Source organism: Lygodium microphyllum, chromosome 7, assembly GCF_053477565.2.
Source record: "Lygodium microphyllum isolate KBCC chromosome 7, Lygodium_microphyllum_v1.1.10, whole genome shotgun sequence".
Lineage (NCBI taxonomy): Eukaryota > Viridiplantae > Streptophyta > Polypodiopsida > Schizaeales > Lygodiaceae > Lygodium > Lygodium microphyllum.
Window position 1 is genome coordinate 32,284,362 of NC_141141.1, and position 19,494 is coordinate 32,303,855.

The 19,494-nt window shown below is 41.7% G+C and overlaps 1 protein-coding gene across 1 annotated transcript in view; it reads right to left on the reverse strand.

Moving 5' to 3' along the window:
- The window catches only part of LOC148033324 (putative beta-1,4-xylosyltransferase IRX14H), a 31,066-nt gene extending 11,850 nt beyond the window's left edge, over positions 1-19,216 (reverse strand). The window contains exons 1-2 of the mRNA XM_087681234.1: positions 18,221-19,216; positions 17,564-18,121 (exon numbers count right to left, since the gene is read on the reverse strand). Of these exons, the coding sequence (XP_087537360.1) occupies positions 17,564-18,121; positions 18,221-18,978 (1,316 nt within the window). The 5' untranslated portion in view covers positions 18,979-19,216. The remainder of the gene's footprint in view (positions 1-17,563; positions 18,122-18,220) is intronic.
- Positions 19,217-19,494: the final 278 nt, after the last annotated feature.

Sequence of the window (19,494 nt, forward strand, 5' to 3'; positions counted from 1 at the left end):
CCACTTTCGCCAGTTTTGCAGATTTACCCTTGTGAGGGTGAAGCTGTGTTTTTTACAGTGACAGAATTTCTTGCAGTATTCTGTAATGGCGTCTGATTCTCTTTCACAGATTGTCACTGAAAAGCTTGACAAGAACAACTTCCAAGCATGGAAGTTTAGAATGACGAATTTCCTTATGGGAAAAGGATATTGGGAATTTGTTGCAGGAAATGAAGAAGAACCAGTTCTTCCTGATGTTCCCAATCAACAACAAATGCAGGCATTTAAAACATGGCATGAGAGAGCCAGGAAAGTTATGTATTGACTGTCTATCAGTATTTCAGACTCTATGATTGTGCATATTCAGGATGCAAGTACGCCAAAGGAGGCATGGGATACTTTGTCAAAAATGTATAGCACAAATACGCAAGCCAGGAAAATGCAGCTCAAGCAAGAGTTGCATAATGTGCAAAGAGAAAGTATGAGCATCAACGACTACCACATGAAGGTGAAGAAGATTGCAGATGCACTTGCTTCCATTGGGTCGCCAGTGGAAGATGATGATTTAGTTTCCGTGACCTTGAATGGTCTAGGAAAGGATTATGCACAGTTTCGGACATCCATTTCAGTTCGTGAAAGATTTCCTGATTTTGAGGAGTTGATTGCTCTTCTAATTTCTGAGGAACAGAGAAATGGTGGTGCATCTTCTTCAGGAGGAACTTCAAAAGAAGCTGTATTCTACTCAAATGCTGGAAGAGGTAGAGGCAGAGGTAGAGGAGGCCGATTTGGAGGCCGTGGCAGAAATCAGAATATGCAGCAAACTCAAGAAAACCAGTCCTATGGAGGAGGACGTGGTAACTCTAGAGGCAGGGGGAGCCAAAGAGGTCGTGGTGGATGGCAAAGAGGCCAAAATGCAAACAGTAATGTTGAATGCTACTACTGTGGTAAAATGGGTCATATGGCTAAAGACTGCTATAAAAAGCAGAATGACATCATGAATGGAAAACTGCAACAAGGGAATTATGCATCTTCTAGTAGACAGGGTGATGACAGAAATGAGCATTTGTTCATGGTGCAGCACATGAACAATTCTATGACAAGTGCAGAAGAAAGCAATGATGTATGGTATGTTGACTCAGGTGCATCAAACCACATGACAGGTCATGCAGAATGGATGGAGGATGCAAAGAAAATGGAAAAACCAGGATTTGTGGAGACTGGTGATGATACTACACATCCTATTGTGCAGATTGGAAAAATTCCCTTGTCTATGCAGGGTGGGAAAAAGAAATACCTGTCCGATGTATTTCATATCCCGAATATCACCAAGAATCTGGTTTCAGTTGGTCAAATGGTTGAACAGGGCTTGCAGGTCAGATTTAATCCTCATGGATGCTTTGTTGAGGATATGAAAAATAAAGGTCGCTTGATAGCAAAAGGAAAGAAGAAGGGCAGAATGTTTACATTGGATGCAGACATGTCTGAATTGAGTGCAGCAATGTTTGCACATGGGACCGGTGTAGTTGCAGATATTGATATCTGGCATAAACGCATTGGTCATGTTAATGTACAGCGACTTAAATCAATGCAGGCTCAAAATATTGTTACAGGATTGCCCAAATTCAAGGTTGCAGAAATGCATAAGGTATGTGAAGCCTGTCAGTTTGGAAAACATGCAAGGAAACCATTTCCTAGACATGTTCAAGAGAGTGAGAAGCCATTGGAATTAATCCACTCTGATGTGTGGACTACTAAAGCTGCATCTCTTGGAGGCTGTCATTATTTTGTCACTTTTATTGATGACTATAGCAGAAAAGTTTGGGTGTATTTTATGAAAAAGAAAAGTGAAGTTTTTGGGCATTTCAAAACCCTTAAAGCTATGGCTGAAAAAGAAACAAGTCTGCAAATAAAATGCCTGAGGTCAGATGGAGGGGGAGAGTACCTCTCAAATGAGTTTGCAAAGTTCTTGCGGGAGCATGGCATAAAGCAGCAATATTCATGCAGTTATACCCCACAACAAAATGGAATTGCAGAAAGGAAAAACAGGCATATTGGAGAGGTATCTCGTGCCATGCTCAATGAAAAAGACTTGCCAGATTTTTATTGGGCTGAAGCAGTTGCTACAGCAGTCTACATAATGAACAGGACTCCCACTGCAGCAATACATGGAATGACTCCAGAGGAGAGGTATACTGGTAGAAAACCAGATATTTCTCATTTGAAAATTTTTTATTGCATTGCCTATGTACATGTGCCAGATGAGCTGAGATCCAAGTTGGATCCAAAAGCTGAGAAGTGCATCTTTATTGGTTACTCTCTGCAGCAAAAAGGGTATAGATGCTATAACCCTTCTACTCGTAAGTTTACAGTGAGCAGAGATGTTTTTGATGAGATGAGTAGCTGGTATAAACCAGTAAATGTGATTGATGATGTAGATGCACAAAATGGTAATGCTGCACAAAATTCACAGCAGCAGTCACAAAATATTAGTGGACCTGGAGCGTCCTCTAGCAGTGGTTCACATTCTTCGCCATGGACAGGCAGATTGAGATCAGGAGATTCTTCTCAAAGCAATGCAGATAGTGGTATACAGGTATCACGAAAAGGAAAAGAGAAAGTTGATCAGCCCATGTTTGATGTGAATGCAGGTCACTCTTATGTGGATGGTGAATCCAGTGGCTCAGAGCAGAGCATTGATGATGAGTTGGGTATTCCTTCTATTGTTACACCTGGAGTAAGGAAGACCAGGGATGTTTTGAGAGCACCTGGGAGTGAACCTACTTTGCGCAGGTCTACGAGAGCTAGGTATCCTGTGGATAGGCTGAAATATGATGGATTTACAGCCATTCACTATGCATATATGGTCAAGGTGATACAGGAACCAGAACCCACTTCTTTTGAGCAAGCCATGGGAAAAGAAAAATGGGAGAAAGCCATGGATGAAGAAATGGATGCCTTGGAAGCAAATGCTACATGGGAATTGGTACCTTTGCCTAAAGGTAAGAATGCAATTGGCTGTAAGTGGGTTTATAAGGTGAAGCACAATGCAGATGGTTCTGTGAACAGATACAAGGCAAGATTAGTAGTCAAGGGGTATGCACAAACATATGGCATTGACTATGAAGAAACATTCAGTCCGGTTGCAAGGATGGCAACCGTAAGAGCAGTCATTGCTATGGCTACATCAAAGGGATGGTCTTTACATCAGATGGATGTAAAGAATGCCTTCTTGCATGGTGATTTGCAAGAAGAGGTCTATATGGAGCAGCCACCAGGTTATGTGCATGCTGTTCATCCTGAGTTTGTTTGCAGGTTGAAGAAAGCCTTGTATGGCTTGAAGCAAGCACCTAGAGCATAGTCTGACAAGATAGGACAGTATCTTGTCACTATTGGCTTTCAGATTTCCAAGGCAGATTTCTCACTTTATGTAAGAAAAACAGAGAAAGGTATTATACTGCTTGTCATTTATGTTGATGATTTGATTATGACAGGTGACAGTGATGAAGATATCCTTCATGTGAAAATGCTATTGAAGCAGAAGTTTGAGATGAAGGATTTGGGAGAGCTGCGTTATTTCTTGGGCATTGAGGTGATTAGATCACCAAGTGGGATACAGCTCTTGCAGAGGCAGTATGGATTGGACATGCTGTCCAAATATGGGATGACAGGCTGTAAGCCTATTTCAGTTCCTTTGGAGCAAAATGTGAAGCTGAGCACAGATGCAGGTGAGCTTCTAGAAGACCCTACTATGTACAGACGCATAGTAGGAAGTTTAATTTATATGACTATTACCAGGCCAGATTTGAGCTATGCTGTTGGATTGGTAAGTCAGTTTATGCAGGCTCCAAGGAAACCACATTTGGATGCGGCTAGACGCATACTTAGGTATGTGAAGTCCACATTGCAGTATGGACTATTTTATGAGACTGGGGTTCAGATACAGTTGCATGGATACACTGATGCTGATTGGGCTGATAGTATTTCTGATAGACGATCTACCAGTGGATATGTATTCTCTTTTGGGAGTGCTGCAGTCACTTGGAGCAGCAAGAAACAGCCTACAGTTGCCTTGTCGAGCACAGAGGCTGAGTACAGGGGTGCAGCAATGGCTGCATGTGAGGTAGCTTGGTTGCATAAGCTACTTTATGATATGCATCAGTCTACAGATGGGCCAGTTGTCATTTATTGTGACAACATGAGTAGTATACACTTGGCAAATAACCCAGTCTATCATGCTAGAACAAAGCACATTGAGGTGCATTATCACTATGTGCGAGAGAGGGTTTTACTAGGTCTTATTGATCTAGTTTATGTCAGCACAGAAGATCAGGTAGCTGACATATTCACGAAGGCATTGGGCGCAGAGAAGCTGCGCAAGTTCAGAGACCTGCTTGGTGTGCAGGAATTGGGATTGAGCTCGAGGGGGAGTGTTGAGATATCGAGCTCCACTCGTGATACGCCAGGGTGACCGTTGTGCATTTATGTCACCGACTTGTCAGTTGCAGACGCGGTTGGTACACCGCCCATGAATAATAGCTACATGATAGCTATCCTTATCTATTCTAGTTCGTGGCTCAGTTAGTATGCCACCTTAGTTAGTTGAGTTTGGTTTGAGACCCATATATAGGGTTCTTCTATTTCTTTGTACTTGAGTTCTTTTGGCTTACACAACTAAGAAGAGGAAAACTGTTTTCAGCCTCCACCCTTGTGTGTCTTCCCCCATTGTGCAAGCAAAAAAGCTTCAAGCGAGACTCCTTCCTTCTCTCCCACAATCTTGACAATTCTGTCGACAAGTTTACCTCCCACAAGTTTTCTAAGTTTCTACAAGAGCAAGGCATTGCAAGCCAGCTCACCTCTATCAACTCCCCCACACAAAATGAACTTGTAGAGCGTAGAAACCAGAAAACCATAAATATGGTATGTTCTATGTTGTTCGCAGCTGAGCTCCTTGAGCACCTTTGGGTTGAGGCTGTTAACACTTTTGTGTACATCCCTAACCAATGTCCAACTGCGACGATTCCTAAAAGAACTCCATATGAGGCATTTTTTGGCTCTTGGCTTGTTATTTCTCACTTCAAAGTTTCCAATAGTCCTGCTTATATGTACACTTTTGATGACAAGATAGGAAAGATTATTCCTCGAGCAAATCTCTTGATCTTTGTGGACTATTCTTCCAAAGCAAAAGCCTATTGTTTGTTCGATCCTCAAACGAAAAAGGTGATTGTTTCGAGAGATTTTGTCTTTGATGAGAGGGACACACTGCAATCTCCTACACCAGACTCTGTGTCCTTACCTCCGCTCGCATCATTTGAGATTGTGCCTTTTGAGCCGGATCTACTACTTCCTCCTGACCTTCCCACTTATACTTCAACTTCTCGGCCTCCTCCACAAGACCCGTTACCTCACTGGTACCAACAAGCCATGCAAGATTCGAGGATCCTTCCACCGAATTCCACTCTAAAGAGCCCTAAAGGTCTGCTCAGCTCGTCCCTCAAGCTTCATATGCATCGTTGTTTACAACTGATTATATGTCACATTCTAAGCCAACAACTGGCAAGAGGCTCTCCAAGATCCTTCCTGGCGTGAGGCTATGGAGAAGAAACTAGATAGTATTTATCAAAATGGGACTTGGAAATTAGTGAATCATTCTCATTACAAGCCGATCATCAAAAGGAAGTGGATTTTTAAGACCAAGCTAAAGGCTGATGGTACTTTAGACAAATACAAGGCTCGCCTTATAGTGCAAGGTTTCATACAAAAGCACAACATTGACTATGAATAAACCTTCACACTTATCGCTCGGTTGACATCATTTCGTATGTTGGTTGCACTTGCCGCTCACCACGGTTAGTCAATCTATCAAATGGACGTCAAAAGTGCCTTTCTGAACGGTTATTTAGAGAAAAAAGTCTATGTGAAACAACCTTTTGGCTTTTTTTCCACTAACACGACTAAAAAGGTATTCCACTCGCAAAAAGCTCTTTATGAATTAAAGGAAGCACCAAGGTCTTAATACTACAAGATGGATGAGTTCTTACAAACTCATGGATACCATTCTATCCCCTATGATCCAAATTCCTATGTGTGCACCACTAGCACGGGCTCAACCCTATCCTATTGTATGTTCTCGATATATTACTCACTGACTCAAATTCTACAGCTGTAGCAAATATCAAGGAAAAACTTTGCTTTATATTTAAGATAACAGACTTAGGTTTATTATCTTATTTCTTAGGGATGGAGATTGTTGGATTTGAGGAAAGTATATTTCTGTTGTGATCTTTCTATCACAACAGAAGTACGCCCTACAACTGGTGGAGCAATATTGAACTCATCAGACACAGTCAGTGGCCACGCCTCTTGATCCCACCGTCCATCTACACAAGGGTACATCGAGTCTGCTTTTTGATGCTCATACATATCATTTTGCTGTAGAAAAATTACTTTGGTCGATTCATACTAGACTAGATCTTACATACTCAGTTAGTTTGCTTACTCAGCATTTTCATGCATCTAGAATGTCTCATTGATTGCTTATCTTTGTGTGTTAAGATATTTGAGATGTACCTGTAATTACAAACTAACTTATGGTTATGGTTTATGCTTGCAAGTACATTGATTCTGGCTAGGCAAGATCTTAACACCCAACAAATTCCATGGCAGCTAACTCTACATCTTAGGCATGGCACCCATCTCTTGGACTAGCCGTAAGCACAAGACAGTGGTGACTTTCACAACCAAGGTAGAGTATCGGACTCTCTTCGATATTATTATGGAGCTATCTATCTGAGAAACTTACTAGCCACGCTTAAATTTCCTTACAAGTCGCCTACAATTGTCTCCTGTGACAACCAGCGTGTCATTGCCTTTGCGAGCAATCCTATCGTCACTCCTTAGATACAACACATGGCAATTCATTTCCATTTTACCAAAGAATAAATTAAGCTAGACACCATTCGCCTAGAGTTTATGCAATCTAATGACAATTTTGCAAATATTTTGACGAAGGCACTTAATAGGCTAATATCTCCTACCATAGATCGGCTTGGATATAGCCTCCTACTTCTTTTGATTAACGGGGAGAGGCTACTTCCCTCTTACTTATCCTTCCACTTTGAGAGGGGACAATTTCCTTCTCTTGATAGTGAAAGTGATGATACTTACAATTTTTGACCTTCAAACATTTATGTATTTTGCATTGTACATTACGAATATTTATTACTTCATCCACACTATTAAGATGACATGATTGTAAAAGGACACTTGGACAAGTGAACAATTTTCCTACAAGGGCACCAAGTGTGGCACCATTGCATCACATTCTACTTGAGCATGAAGACTTGCATGTTCCTTTGCTTTACCCCATACATTAGCATTCTGTTCATGTAAATGTAAACATGTATATATGCGTATTTATCTCTTTTCAATTACCCTTGGAGAGTCGACTCCGGATCCACTATACTCATGGCATTGCACATAACAATCTCCTAACGGTAGTTTTTTCCAATGCTTGCATGCTGCCCTTTCTTGGCCTGCTCCCACGTCATATTGCTTCTCTCTATATATATTTTCCATAAGATTGACACACACACATCCCTTTAGGAATCCTTAAGCACTTATCCTAGTAGTATGTGAAATTGTTTTGCCTATTTTATGAAGGTAGTGAGACTATCCATCCTTATTTCCCGTATTTCGGGGCACAATGACTCAATGGAACAAACACTAATTTGAAACTCCCACTTAAAGCTAAATCTTGTGAATAAATTACAACAAGTCTTTTTTTGTCAACCACCCAAAAAAAAACAAAAACCCATTGTTAATTCCATCTACCTTTGTAGAATTTAGCACGCCCCTAGGCAGCTGATGAGCACTCTTAGCCCGATGCCTTATTCTCTTTGGGGTGATTACTAGGGCTCCCTTAGAAAGATAACCATCGCCTCTATAGTCTTGGTGGATCATTGGGCAACGGACGAGAGTAACCTTTGCCCAATGCCCTGACTGCTTTGGAATGGAACACCTTGGGATAAAAGAACATCAACATAAAAGGGCTTATTTCTCACGGCTCAATTTTGGGCCTGAGAGAGGATATTGAGCTAAAAATGCATTAGCTTGACTTAAGCAATCCTAATATACAATTAATAAAGAAACCTTCTTATTCTAAAAAGAAACCCGATCCTAGAGAGTTCTTGTGTCCCGCATACAAAACCCTAATTTGGGTCCCCCAAACTTTCTATAAGTAGACCTACAACCCACCACTCTCTCTCAATCTCATTTTTGTAAGTTTCAGCTGTATCTCTATAACCCATATCCCATTTGCAAAGGGCATCGCTATCAAAGCTTCCCACAGCTATCTACTACTATCTTGCGTCTGATTCCGACCTTCATCCATATCCTATAGTTGTCGTCTTCACCCTACAATTGTCACCTAGTACCCTAGAGCTATTGCCTATGGCCAAATTCTTGTGTTTACTGCTATCGCCATCTGTCAAACACAGTTGCCATCATCCACAGCTTTTGTTTGCTGAGTTTCATCTTCCACATAGTCGTCTACTTCCAATTGTCGCCCAATTTTTTCTCTCCTCAGGTACCTGCGTTTTTAGTCTCTCTCTCTTGCACTACTTGTCTACATCACATCCAACCTCTCTAGCTACATTTGCCGATATTCGACATATAAAGGCTACCTTGTTGCATTTCAAGATCCATTTGGAGTACAGCATGCTCTCCAGCTCATAACCTTTGCCTTCAGCTCAAAGATACAAGAAGTGGATACAAAGTGTCACTCTTACACCCTCTCGCAATCACTCTAGATCCCTTACACATCTTCCACTTTCCATCACCAAAGGTGATATGAAAACCATCATCTAGCTGCCCTGTGCTAATCAAGCTCTTCTGGAGCTGAGGTACATGTCGTACATGCTGAAGTGTGAAGACAGAGCCATGCTGAAACTGTAACTGCACACTGCCAATACCTGCAATCTCACATGCATAGTTGTCTCCAAGATGGACAACACCATGTCGACCCCCTGTATAGGCAGGGAATCACTCATGATGACGGGTGACATTAAGGAAGCACCTGAATCGAGTGACTACATTTACCTCTTCAATTTTTACACTGCTTTTCTTAGACTAACTGTCCTTCTCTTCCTTGCTATCATTCGTCTTCTTGCCCTTTTCTTTCTCTTTCTTCCATTTATAGCAATCAAGTTTAAAGTGACCCTTCTGACCACAATGATGGCATTCAACATCTTTGCCACGTGATTTATTGCGTCCCTTGCTATCATATTTGCCTTTCTGTTGTGATATGCCCCCAGTATGCAAAGCACTAGAAAACTTACTGGATGCATTGTTCTGCCAATTCATTTCTTCTGTGAGTAAAGCACTCTCTACATCAACATACAAAAGAATCACATTAGAATTGCTCATAGCAATCCTGAATGTATCTCAACTCTCTGGTCGAGTGCACAGAAAGTAGCCTTAAATTCCTCATCAATCATGATCTTCAAGGCAACCAGTTGGCTGAAAATGAAGTTAAACTCACTCAAGTGAGTAGACATTGATGTACCCTCTTTCATAAGTAAATCCATAAGCTTTTTCAACCAATACACTTTGCTTGTAGCACTCTTTTGTGAATACAGTTCTTCCAATCTAGTCCAAATAGCATATACAGAATCCAAACCTTCAATGTTGAACAGCAAGGCATCGAAAATCGATAGCTCTATGGTTAAGCATGCAAGCTCATTTAATTCATCCCAATCTTCCCGTACCATGTCCGCGGGCTTTGTATCTTTGGTTTTAATCGGATTTGCTTGCTTCTTTTGCAATAGGATATTGTAGCACTGTTTTTGCCAAACTGCAAAGTTATGTGCTCCTTCAAGCTTCTTTATGTGCATGAGATTACTGCTGTCACTACTGCCAGCCATGATTTTCAGCCCAAATGTGACCAAAAAATCAGCAAATGCAAGCCCAAACTATCACCCAAGTGACCAAGGTACAAACAAGTACCAATCAGCAATAAATGACCATGCAAAAGCACAGATTTCAGATCTGAAAATAAATTTTTAAAAGCACCAAACCATGTGCTACAGCATTCCACAACTGATTACAGCTGTTCCAAGGGCATTTGCATCACATTACATGAGAAATCCCAAATTTTAGCTGTAATTTCTGTTGTACATGTACCCATGGCCATAAAATTTGACACGAACGGTCAAAAGCCCCAAAATTTTTGTTCTCAAAGCATCAACCACACATCTGCATTTTCTCTGTCATGCATAGAACATGCCAATTTTTGCCAAAATAGAGCAATTTCAGCAAAACCCCCAAGTGTTACCAAGTGTTGATGTCCAAATTGCGTGGAATTCTACCTGCATGTACATAAAATGACCAAATGCTGCACTGATTTTGCCCAAACTGCAAAAGCCCCAAATTGCACGGGGTCCAAAGTGCATCAATGTCGAGAAATTGGGTAAATTTCAGCCCAATTTGTGCATGTACATAAGCAAGCCCCAAATGTCGAGGACAAAATGTCACAAAATTCCTCGAATTTTGAGACAAATGACCGTGCTCTGCATCACAATCCCCAATTCTAAGAAAAGCCCCAAATTTTCCGACCAAAATATGCACAAATCTGAATTTTGTGCTTATGCATGCGAATCCCCGTCAGGCCAAGGGAAAATTCAAGAAGAATTTTAAAGGAAAAAAACGAATTTGTGACCCCGTTGACCTACCTGCGATGGGACTAGAGCCCTGTCAGCTGCCCGTCAAACTTGCGTTACTTGGAAAAACCCCGGTCAACTATCACAATAACTGGAGTTTGTGACCCCGTTGAGCTACTTGCGACGTGACTAGAGCCTACAATCACGTTGCAAAAAAAGCGCCGCCTGATGCCACGCCTACAGTCCGCGCCAATCCACGCAAGTCCAACGCATTGAGGGGGGAGGGGTTTTGCCCACTTTGGAAGCTACCGCCAGTCAGTCGCTGACCTATTATGCACTTGAAAGGTGTCACCTAGTTCACGCATGCTTGCCAAGTCAAGAAACGACCTATCGTTTGTTTGGAAATGACGTTTTTTACCTACACCTGCACCTGCGAACTGTCAGCTGACAAAAAAGTGACCTATTGACCTGCACGAACTCTGAGAAGTATGAACACCTCAACCACAGCTCTGATACCAGTTTGTAGTGACAAGAGAGGCATGAAGATCAAGACAGCAAGTGTTGGTTGCGCGCACAGAGACAGAGAGTGAGAGAGAGCAGAGCAGAGAGTGTGCACGTTTGTAAGTAGAATGACGAGTGTGTACCTTTAGGTTTTTAGATAGATATATATGTGTAAGTACAAGTGCTAAGGGTGTGTTGACACCCGAGCACATTTAAAGGCATGAGGCCTTTATTCCCAACATGCACTTCCACTATGAAGCTTAGATGGCAATCCAGACAGATGATAGACGAAGAGTTTAAGGCTAGCTGAAAAAACTTTGATTGGGTGAAAGATAGATTGACGATGACTTTAAAAGGGTCTTGCTTTTATAGCCCAAAAGATAGTCTAGTCAGATTGTCCGATCATATTATGAATCTTCTCTAGTCAACCAAGAAATATTCTAATGAATATTCCCTTTTCCGTCCACAACTCAATGCATTGTGCCTCAAGTTGCTACCAACATATCTACTCTATCTAACCCAAAGGCTAGATTCACAAAGGTCACCTTTTTGACATCCGCTCACATAGACCTTATCTAACATACAAGTCAGGACCCAACCAATATCCATGCTCACACATGGCTTCTCCTCATAATAAGAGCCTTACAACTTGGAGCACCATGAATCATCATTAGCACCTTACAAAGGTAGAGCATTAAGCATATCTAATAATTAGTAGCATCAACATTACGATCCTCTACAATCACCTAGAGTTTGTTAGATATGGTCAATGCCCCACCCTCATAAGGTGCCACCAATGATCCATGGTGCTCAATGTTGTAAGGCTCCCATTATGAGAAGAAGCCATATGTGAGCCCCGATATTGATTAGAGTCCTGACTTGAATGTCAAATGAGATCTGTGTGACCGGATGACAAAAAGGTGACCGTTGTGGGTCTAATCTTTGGGTTAGACAAAATAGTTAAGCTAGTAGCAACTCGAGACACATTGCATTAAGTTGCGAGGTAAGGAAGTTATCAATGGCTCCTACTTTGGGATCTGAGGTCCGCAAAAGTGGCCCCCTGGCTAGGGGATCCCAAGGGGGCCAGAGGCCTCCCTGGCAAGAGTCCAAGGGTAGCGCCCCTGGCCCGACCGTAAAGGAAATATTCCCTAGAATATTCCCTGGCCAACTAGTGGAGGCTCATATGGTAAGTTGGTCAAGCCAACTTACCAACCGCCTTCGCGGGCTATCAAAGCTAAACCCCTTCACAGCCATCCATTATCTATCTTTCACCCAGTCAGAGTTGTTCCACCTAGCCTTAAGCTCTTCACTTATCTTCTGTCTAGATCACCATCTAAGCTTCACAATGGAAGCGCACACGTGGACAGAGTCATCTTTGTATTAGTTGTTTGGAGCTAAAGAGTTTTTTTATTCTCCTTTTATCTGTTGTGTACTCTCCATCTCTTTCTCAGATTCTGTTCGCTGCGCAGTGTAATTTTTACGTGGTATAAAAAGACTCTAGGGATCGAAGAGTATACAAGAGGCAAAGGCTTCAACAGCAAAAAGGAACGATGCCATCTTCCGGAAGCAGTTCTGATGCATCAAGAAGCAGTGCAGAAGGTGGTGCTACTGTACTAACTATTCAAACATTGAGGACTTATCCACCAACCTTTAGCAAAGGCAAGTTAGATAGTACAAACTACACCTTGTGGAAGTTCAAAATTACAACTGTCCTTGATTCTTAAGAGCTTTTGGAGACTATACTAGGGACTGACGCAGAACCACAGCCTACCCCTGACCCATCAAATTCTAGTGTAATGATTCCTTCGAATGCAGATCTTCTACGAGCTTGAAAACAAAGGAATGCAAATGCATTGTGTACCTTAGTTACAAGATATTCTGACAATGTTCTGACTTTGATTCAACATATAACCAGAGCATTAGAGGCTTGGAATATACTGAGGAGTCAGTATGAAACGCAAAACCAAACAAGGATTCAAAACTTGGAGAATCAACTAGCAACGGAGAAGTTTGTTGAAGGAGAGACGGCTGAAGCATTCATCACTCGGATTAAGAATCTGCGAGACCAGATGGATGGCGCTAGGATACAAAAGACTAGCGAGGAGCTAGCTCGAAGATGTCTTCAAATTTGTCCACAAAAGTTTGATGGATTAGTAATTGCCCTTAATACTCAGGTAAAACCTCAAGCTTTGACTTTTGAGGAGTTTTGTGCATTATTAATGGAGGAGTTGAAGCTAAAAGCCCGAGAAGAAAGCAACAATAAAAATGTTACATTCTTTGCCAATGCAAAAGGCAAAGGTGGTTCCTCCACCAAAAATAATGGTGACAAAAAAAATAAGGGCGGTAAGAAGAAGTTTCAAGGAGAGTGCTTCTACTACAAGAAAAAATGACATGCAATCACAAATTGTCGTGTCAAGAAGGCAAATGAAAAGAATGGTACCCTTAAAAGTAAAGGGAAAGATACAGCCAATATAGCTAAAGCAAAGTTAAAGTTATTCATGGCGACCATTGAGGTAGTGTACTCCTCGACGCAAGAAGAATCTACCACTAACTCATGGATGTTGGATAGTGGAGCCTCCTGGCACATGACCAACAAGAAAGGTCTATATAGTTTTATGCAACCTCCACAAGAATCCATCATTGTGATGGTTGAAAATGATGCAAAATGCCCTGCTACGAGCACAGGTATTATTTCTTTTGTTGTTGCAAATGGTGAAGTCAAAAAGCTTTCAAATGTATTGTATGTTCCCAAAATTAGGAGAAATCTGTTATCAGTTGCTACCATAATTGATCTTGGTCATGAAGTGAGGTTCAAAAAGACAAGTGCACAAATTCTCAACAGTGTTGGTAAAGTTGTTGACAAAGGAGAAAGAAGGAACAACATGTATGAGCTAAGTGCTCTTACAACCACCGCTGGAGTGGGCACAATTAAGCTTTGGCATAAAAGGTTTGGACACATCGGATTTGTAATGTTGAAGGAGATGCAAAAGCAAGATATGGTTGCTCACCTACCTACAATGACTAAATTGAAGAAACCCTGTGAAGCTTGTATGATGGACAAGTAACAGAGAAAGACATTTCCACAGGAAAGCAAGAATAGAGCACCACTCCTCTAGAGTTGGTGCATGCTAACTTGTGGGATAAGATGCCTACACAGGCCTTGGGGAGATCTTATTTTATATTAATTATCGATTACTACAGTAGGAAGATATAGATGTACTTCCTTTGTAATAAGGCTCAAGCTTTTGGTAAGTTTAAAGAATGGCTAAAACTTATTGAGAATGAAACAGGGAAAAGTGTGAAGAAATTTAGAACAGACGGTGGTAGTGAGTTCAACTCCAAGGAGTTTAAAAACTTTTGCAAGAGCAAAGGGATCAAGCGTCAATTGACGACACCTCACACACCTCAACAAAACGGTATTGTGAAACACAAAAATCGCACCATTGTGGAGATGGCAAGATGCATGCTAAGAGCAAGGGATTGCCTAACTGTTTTTGGGCTAAAGCTATTAATAATGCAATCTACATTCTAAATCAGAGCTACACAAAGGCTCTCAAGGAAAAAACACTTCACGAGGCTTACACTAGTAAGAAACCATCTATCTCACATTTCAAAATTTTTTAATGTAAATGTTATGCACATATTCCAAATAAAAAGAGAAGCAAGTTAAAACCAAAAAGCAGAAAATGCATGTTCTCGGGTTATAGTGATGAACAGAAGGCTTACAAATTATATAACCAAGAACCAAAGAAGATCATCGCGAGTCGTGATGTGGTGTTCAAGGAGCAACCGCATACAGTGAAGGAGGAAAAGGCAAGTTCTTCCACTTTCTCATCAAGCGAAAAAGTCGTCCACTATGAACCTGTCCCAAAAGCTGTTTCTATCCTTGAGGAGGAGGAAGCACCATCTTCAAATGATGAGAAAAAAGTTCACCAACCTGACATCACCCCACTAGAAAAGCCATTGCCACATTGGGTGAAGCAACTCTATGACCACAATAATCCTATGCCTATATCTGTTGAGGAGAAGGCAGACGGACCAAGGAGGTCTCAGAGAATAGAGGAACAAGGAAAGCTTCTACTCAAATAGTCAATATGGCCTTGATAGCTGAGATTATGAGAGAAGTAAAGGAACCAACTGACTTAGAAGAAGCACTTGCAGATCCAACATGGAAGACAGCTATGCAAGCCGAGTATGACAACATAATGAAGAATGATACTTGGAAGCAACAAAGCGGAAGGCTATTGGCACCAAGTGGATCTAAAAGATAAAGTATCAAGGCTAATGGTACCTTAGAAAAGTACAAACCCAGACTGGTTACCCAGGGATTTTCACATGTTAAAGGATTCGATTTTCAAGAGTCATTTTTCCCAACTGCCAAAATGACCACTATTCGCACAGTACTTGCAATGGCCGCCCACAAGCAATGGCCAATTTACCAAATGGATGTTAAGTCAGTGTTCTTAAATGGTGACCTCAAGGAGGAGCTATACGTGGCTCAACCACTAGGATTTTAGGCCCCCCTTCTGAGAATAAAGTGTGTAAGCTAAAGAAGGCATTGTATGGGCTAAAACAAGTCCCCAGAGCATGGTACCAGCAGATAGATAAGTTCTTTTTAAGCTTAAATTTCAAAAGATGTGCCTCGGATACTAACTTGTATGTTTGCAAGGATGGTGAAAAGTCGGTAGTGATTGTCTTATATCTGGACAATCTTCTTATTATAGGTAACTATGAAGATATGAACAACCAAACTCGAAAGGCTTTGAGTTCTGAGTTTGAAATAACACACTTGGACTTGCTGCACTATTGTTTAGGAATTGAAGTCTGGCAAGAGCCAAGAAAGATCTTCATCTCTCAGAAAAAGTATGCATGGAAGATCTTGAAGGCATTTGGTATGACCGAATGCAAGGAGATAGCTACACCTATGGAGGTAAATGCAAAGTTATCCGTTGAGGATACATTAACACTAGCAGACATTGGAAGGTACAAGAGGTCTAATCTACTTATATAACACCAAACCAGATATCAATTTTGTTGTTGGTGTTTTGAGCAAGTTCTCAAACAAACCTCATGAGAGTCATTGGAAAGCTGGGATGCAGGTGCTTAGATACTTGAAGGAAACTCTTGACTATGGTATCACATGCAGTTCCAAAACTTCTCTTGTGGAAAACTGTGACTCAAATTGGGCAGGAGACAGTGATTCCAAAAAGTCTGTTTCTGATTATTGTTTCTCTTTGGATTCAAGAATTTTCTCTTGGATTAGTAAAAAGCAGCCAACAGTGGCATTGTCTTCTACTGAAGCAGAGTACAAGGCAACTTGTTTTGCTGCATGTGAAGCAGTATGGTTGAACCCACAATATCACCTCCAATCCACAAGCCACCTTCATACCTCTCCAAGTACTCTTATAAGATTATTGGGTCTTTAACGCAAGCAACTGTAGCCTTCACATCTCTCTTTCCCTTCCATATACAACTCAACTTCACCACACTTTTGTTATCATGCTTCTTCATACACCACCATAGCTACTCCTCAACTTCATTGCTACCAACACCTCTATCTTACTCCTCAAACTCGGTCTCCTGTCATCTTCTTTCTCCCTCCATCAACTCTCAACTTTATGCTTTGCAACTCTAACTCTTCTCCACGAGCTTCACTTCAACATGATATGATGATATGTCCATCACCTTCCATCTTTCCCTATACCTCAAGCTCTCTCACATCTGCCTCCCTAGCTGGCCATGGGCTGCCTTTATATAGGCGCCTCACATTAGTAATTACCCATACAAACACAGAAACATGACTCAAAAACACCAACCCCCATAGTTGCACGTCACCTACACAACCCACACAATCCACTTAACTCCAACACACTAATCTTCAAAGTGCAAGTCATCATTCTTGCTGCTCTCAAATGTGCCACTACACAACAAAGCAGTGCATTGAATTTCCCTGCTTGGCTATTACATATTAGCTTTTTACATGCAACATACATTAGCACACTATAGCATGTGAGATGGGAGGACCTTTACAACCACACAAAGAAATGAAAATATAAGAAATCTTAATTAACACATTTACACATAGAAGGCTAAGATGCTTAATTGCAAGTGATCAATCAGCATATAGGCTTAATTACCATAATAAGAAAGGGTTTAGCTGAACCATAAACTAAAAGGGGAAAGCACATATCATAAAACCAATTAGGACAGCCCACCCAACAACAACAACAATTTTAGACTATCAAGAAAAACAATGTAAAGGCATTGTTCAACATCACACCTTACAAATCAAAAATGATGAGACAAAAGCCCTTTTTGAAAACCATAAAAAGGAAAGCACATGTCATATCTTACACAAGCAAAAACGGATCAGACAACCACCCCTAATAAAACTACTTAAAGAAATTGTAAATAGGGGCTTCTCTGACCTTGATGGAAATTTGCTGTCGGCACGAGCCTCTATGCGAAGCCACCATAATAATATAGTGCGACCACAATTTCCAAGAGGCTCTAAAATCATACTGCCCTGAACCAGATCAAGAGGTGTTTCAAAGGATGATCCAGACCCATCAAACAGTTCATTCCAGCTCCTTGCTCCCTCAGGCTTCTCAGAGTTTTCCCATAGCAACCTTGCATTGAGAACAAATCCAGCCCATTCTAACCTCTGAAGAGGTGTCAGACCTCCACTTGGAAAAGTGCTCATGTAATCTTTAGAGACATACCAACCTATGAGGTGACCTGTTGAGTTGCAAGCTGGACCTTGAATTGGGAAACCTTCCTTGTGTTCTGATGTGACTAAATGGAGGTTATGATCAAGCTCGGAATCCTCTTTTGAATACATTTGCGTGCCAGCAGCATATAAAAGACCCACAGAGAAAGCTCCAATCCATTTCACCTTTTGTGCCTCTTCAAAGAAGCCTAAACTGTATGTATTGCTGTCATCAGCAAACACAACTAGTCCATCTAGCTGGTGCTCCCTTATGAACCTAGATATTCCAGTTTAGCTTAAATGTCATGGGGCTTGCACAGGAGTTTGATAAAGTCTGTGTAAAGCAGCTTGAATAAACCATTTAAAAGTTACACACCTTAATCCCTCAACGCGTAGCTGCGACTCCAATCGACAGCGGTCTTCCCAAGCTGTAGGCATAGCCTCCTTAACACCCAGATGGTAATACAAAACTTGTGAGCTTGAAAGCAAGGTAGCAGTCTCATTAGTTACACCACCAGCTTCAACAACAATCCAGATGATGTGGCTTGGCACGACTCTGAGAGTGTGTATCAAGTTGGTGAGATGCAACCCTTGAAATGTACGTACATATGTTGGCGTGACAACCAGGAATTGTTTTCTATATTTGATCCCATGGCTAAGCCTCTGTTCATGCTGCACAAGCTCAATGAACTGGTGTGCAACAACCATCTGGGCAGGATGAGGGTGGGGCCATTCTCTGATGAGAATCTCATGCCTTCCTACATTGACTCTGCTGCTCTTGCCGCTCAAAGTGTGCACTCTCTCCTTCAGGGGAGGACGCACTGCAAGAGGTTTTGGATCATTCCTAATCTCTTTGATGTAGGGGAACCTCAATGCTATGTCATTCCCATCTGCAGATGCCTTCTCATGATGGATTCTATCATGAATGGTGAGTTCAGAGCTGGAAATGGCACCCTCCGATGCTGAGAGGGATACCAGGATGAAAAGAGCCTCACGCGACAGGCGAAAGCCAAGCGTAAGAGATGCAATGCAAAGCAACGACTGGATGGCGAATCGAAGGAACCTGCTCAGAGGCCCATTCTCAATTGCATTGCCTGCAAAGCGGCCACTGCGGTTTCTCCCCAGCTTTGCCATTCTCTCCCTGCAACACCATCATTCCAGATCCATCTGTACGACCAAGATCTCGTGAAGAGATATGTATCTGCGTGTGCGCGCGTTCTTGAGTCCCGTTGATATTGCCAATGAACAGCCAAAGACTTCCCGCCAGAGAACGAGGAAATGGAACAAAGACAGGCAGACAGACAGACACGGAGGAGGAGGGGGCGAGGGGCCGGAGGGCTGGTTCGGGGGAGGACACGGGGTGGGCACAGAGAGAGAGAGAGAGAGAGAGAGAGAGAGAGTGTGTGTGTGTGTGTGTGTGTGTGTGTGTGAGAGAGGTTTCTCTTTTTCAAATTTTATTTTCCTGTTCGTACGGTATTCAAATTCTACTTGTGATGAAAGAGTGTGTGTGTGTGTGTGTGTGTGTGTGTGTTGCGCGGGTGGAGGTTGGTTAAACTTCTCATTTTCAAATCTTGTTTTTCTTTGTCATGATAAATAAAGGGACTTCATCAAATTTTTTTAATTTTAGTTTCCTTTTTCTAAGTGTCTATG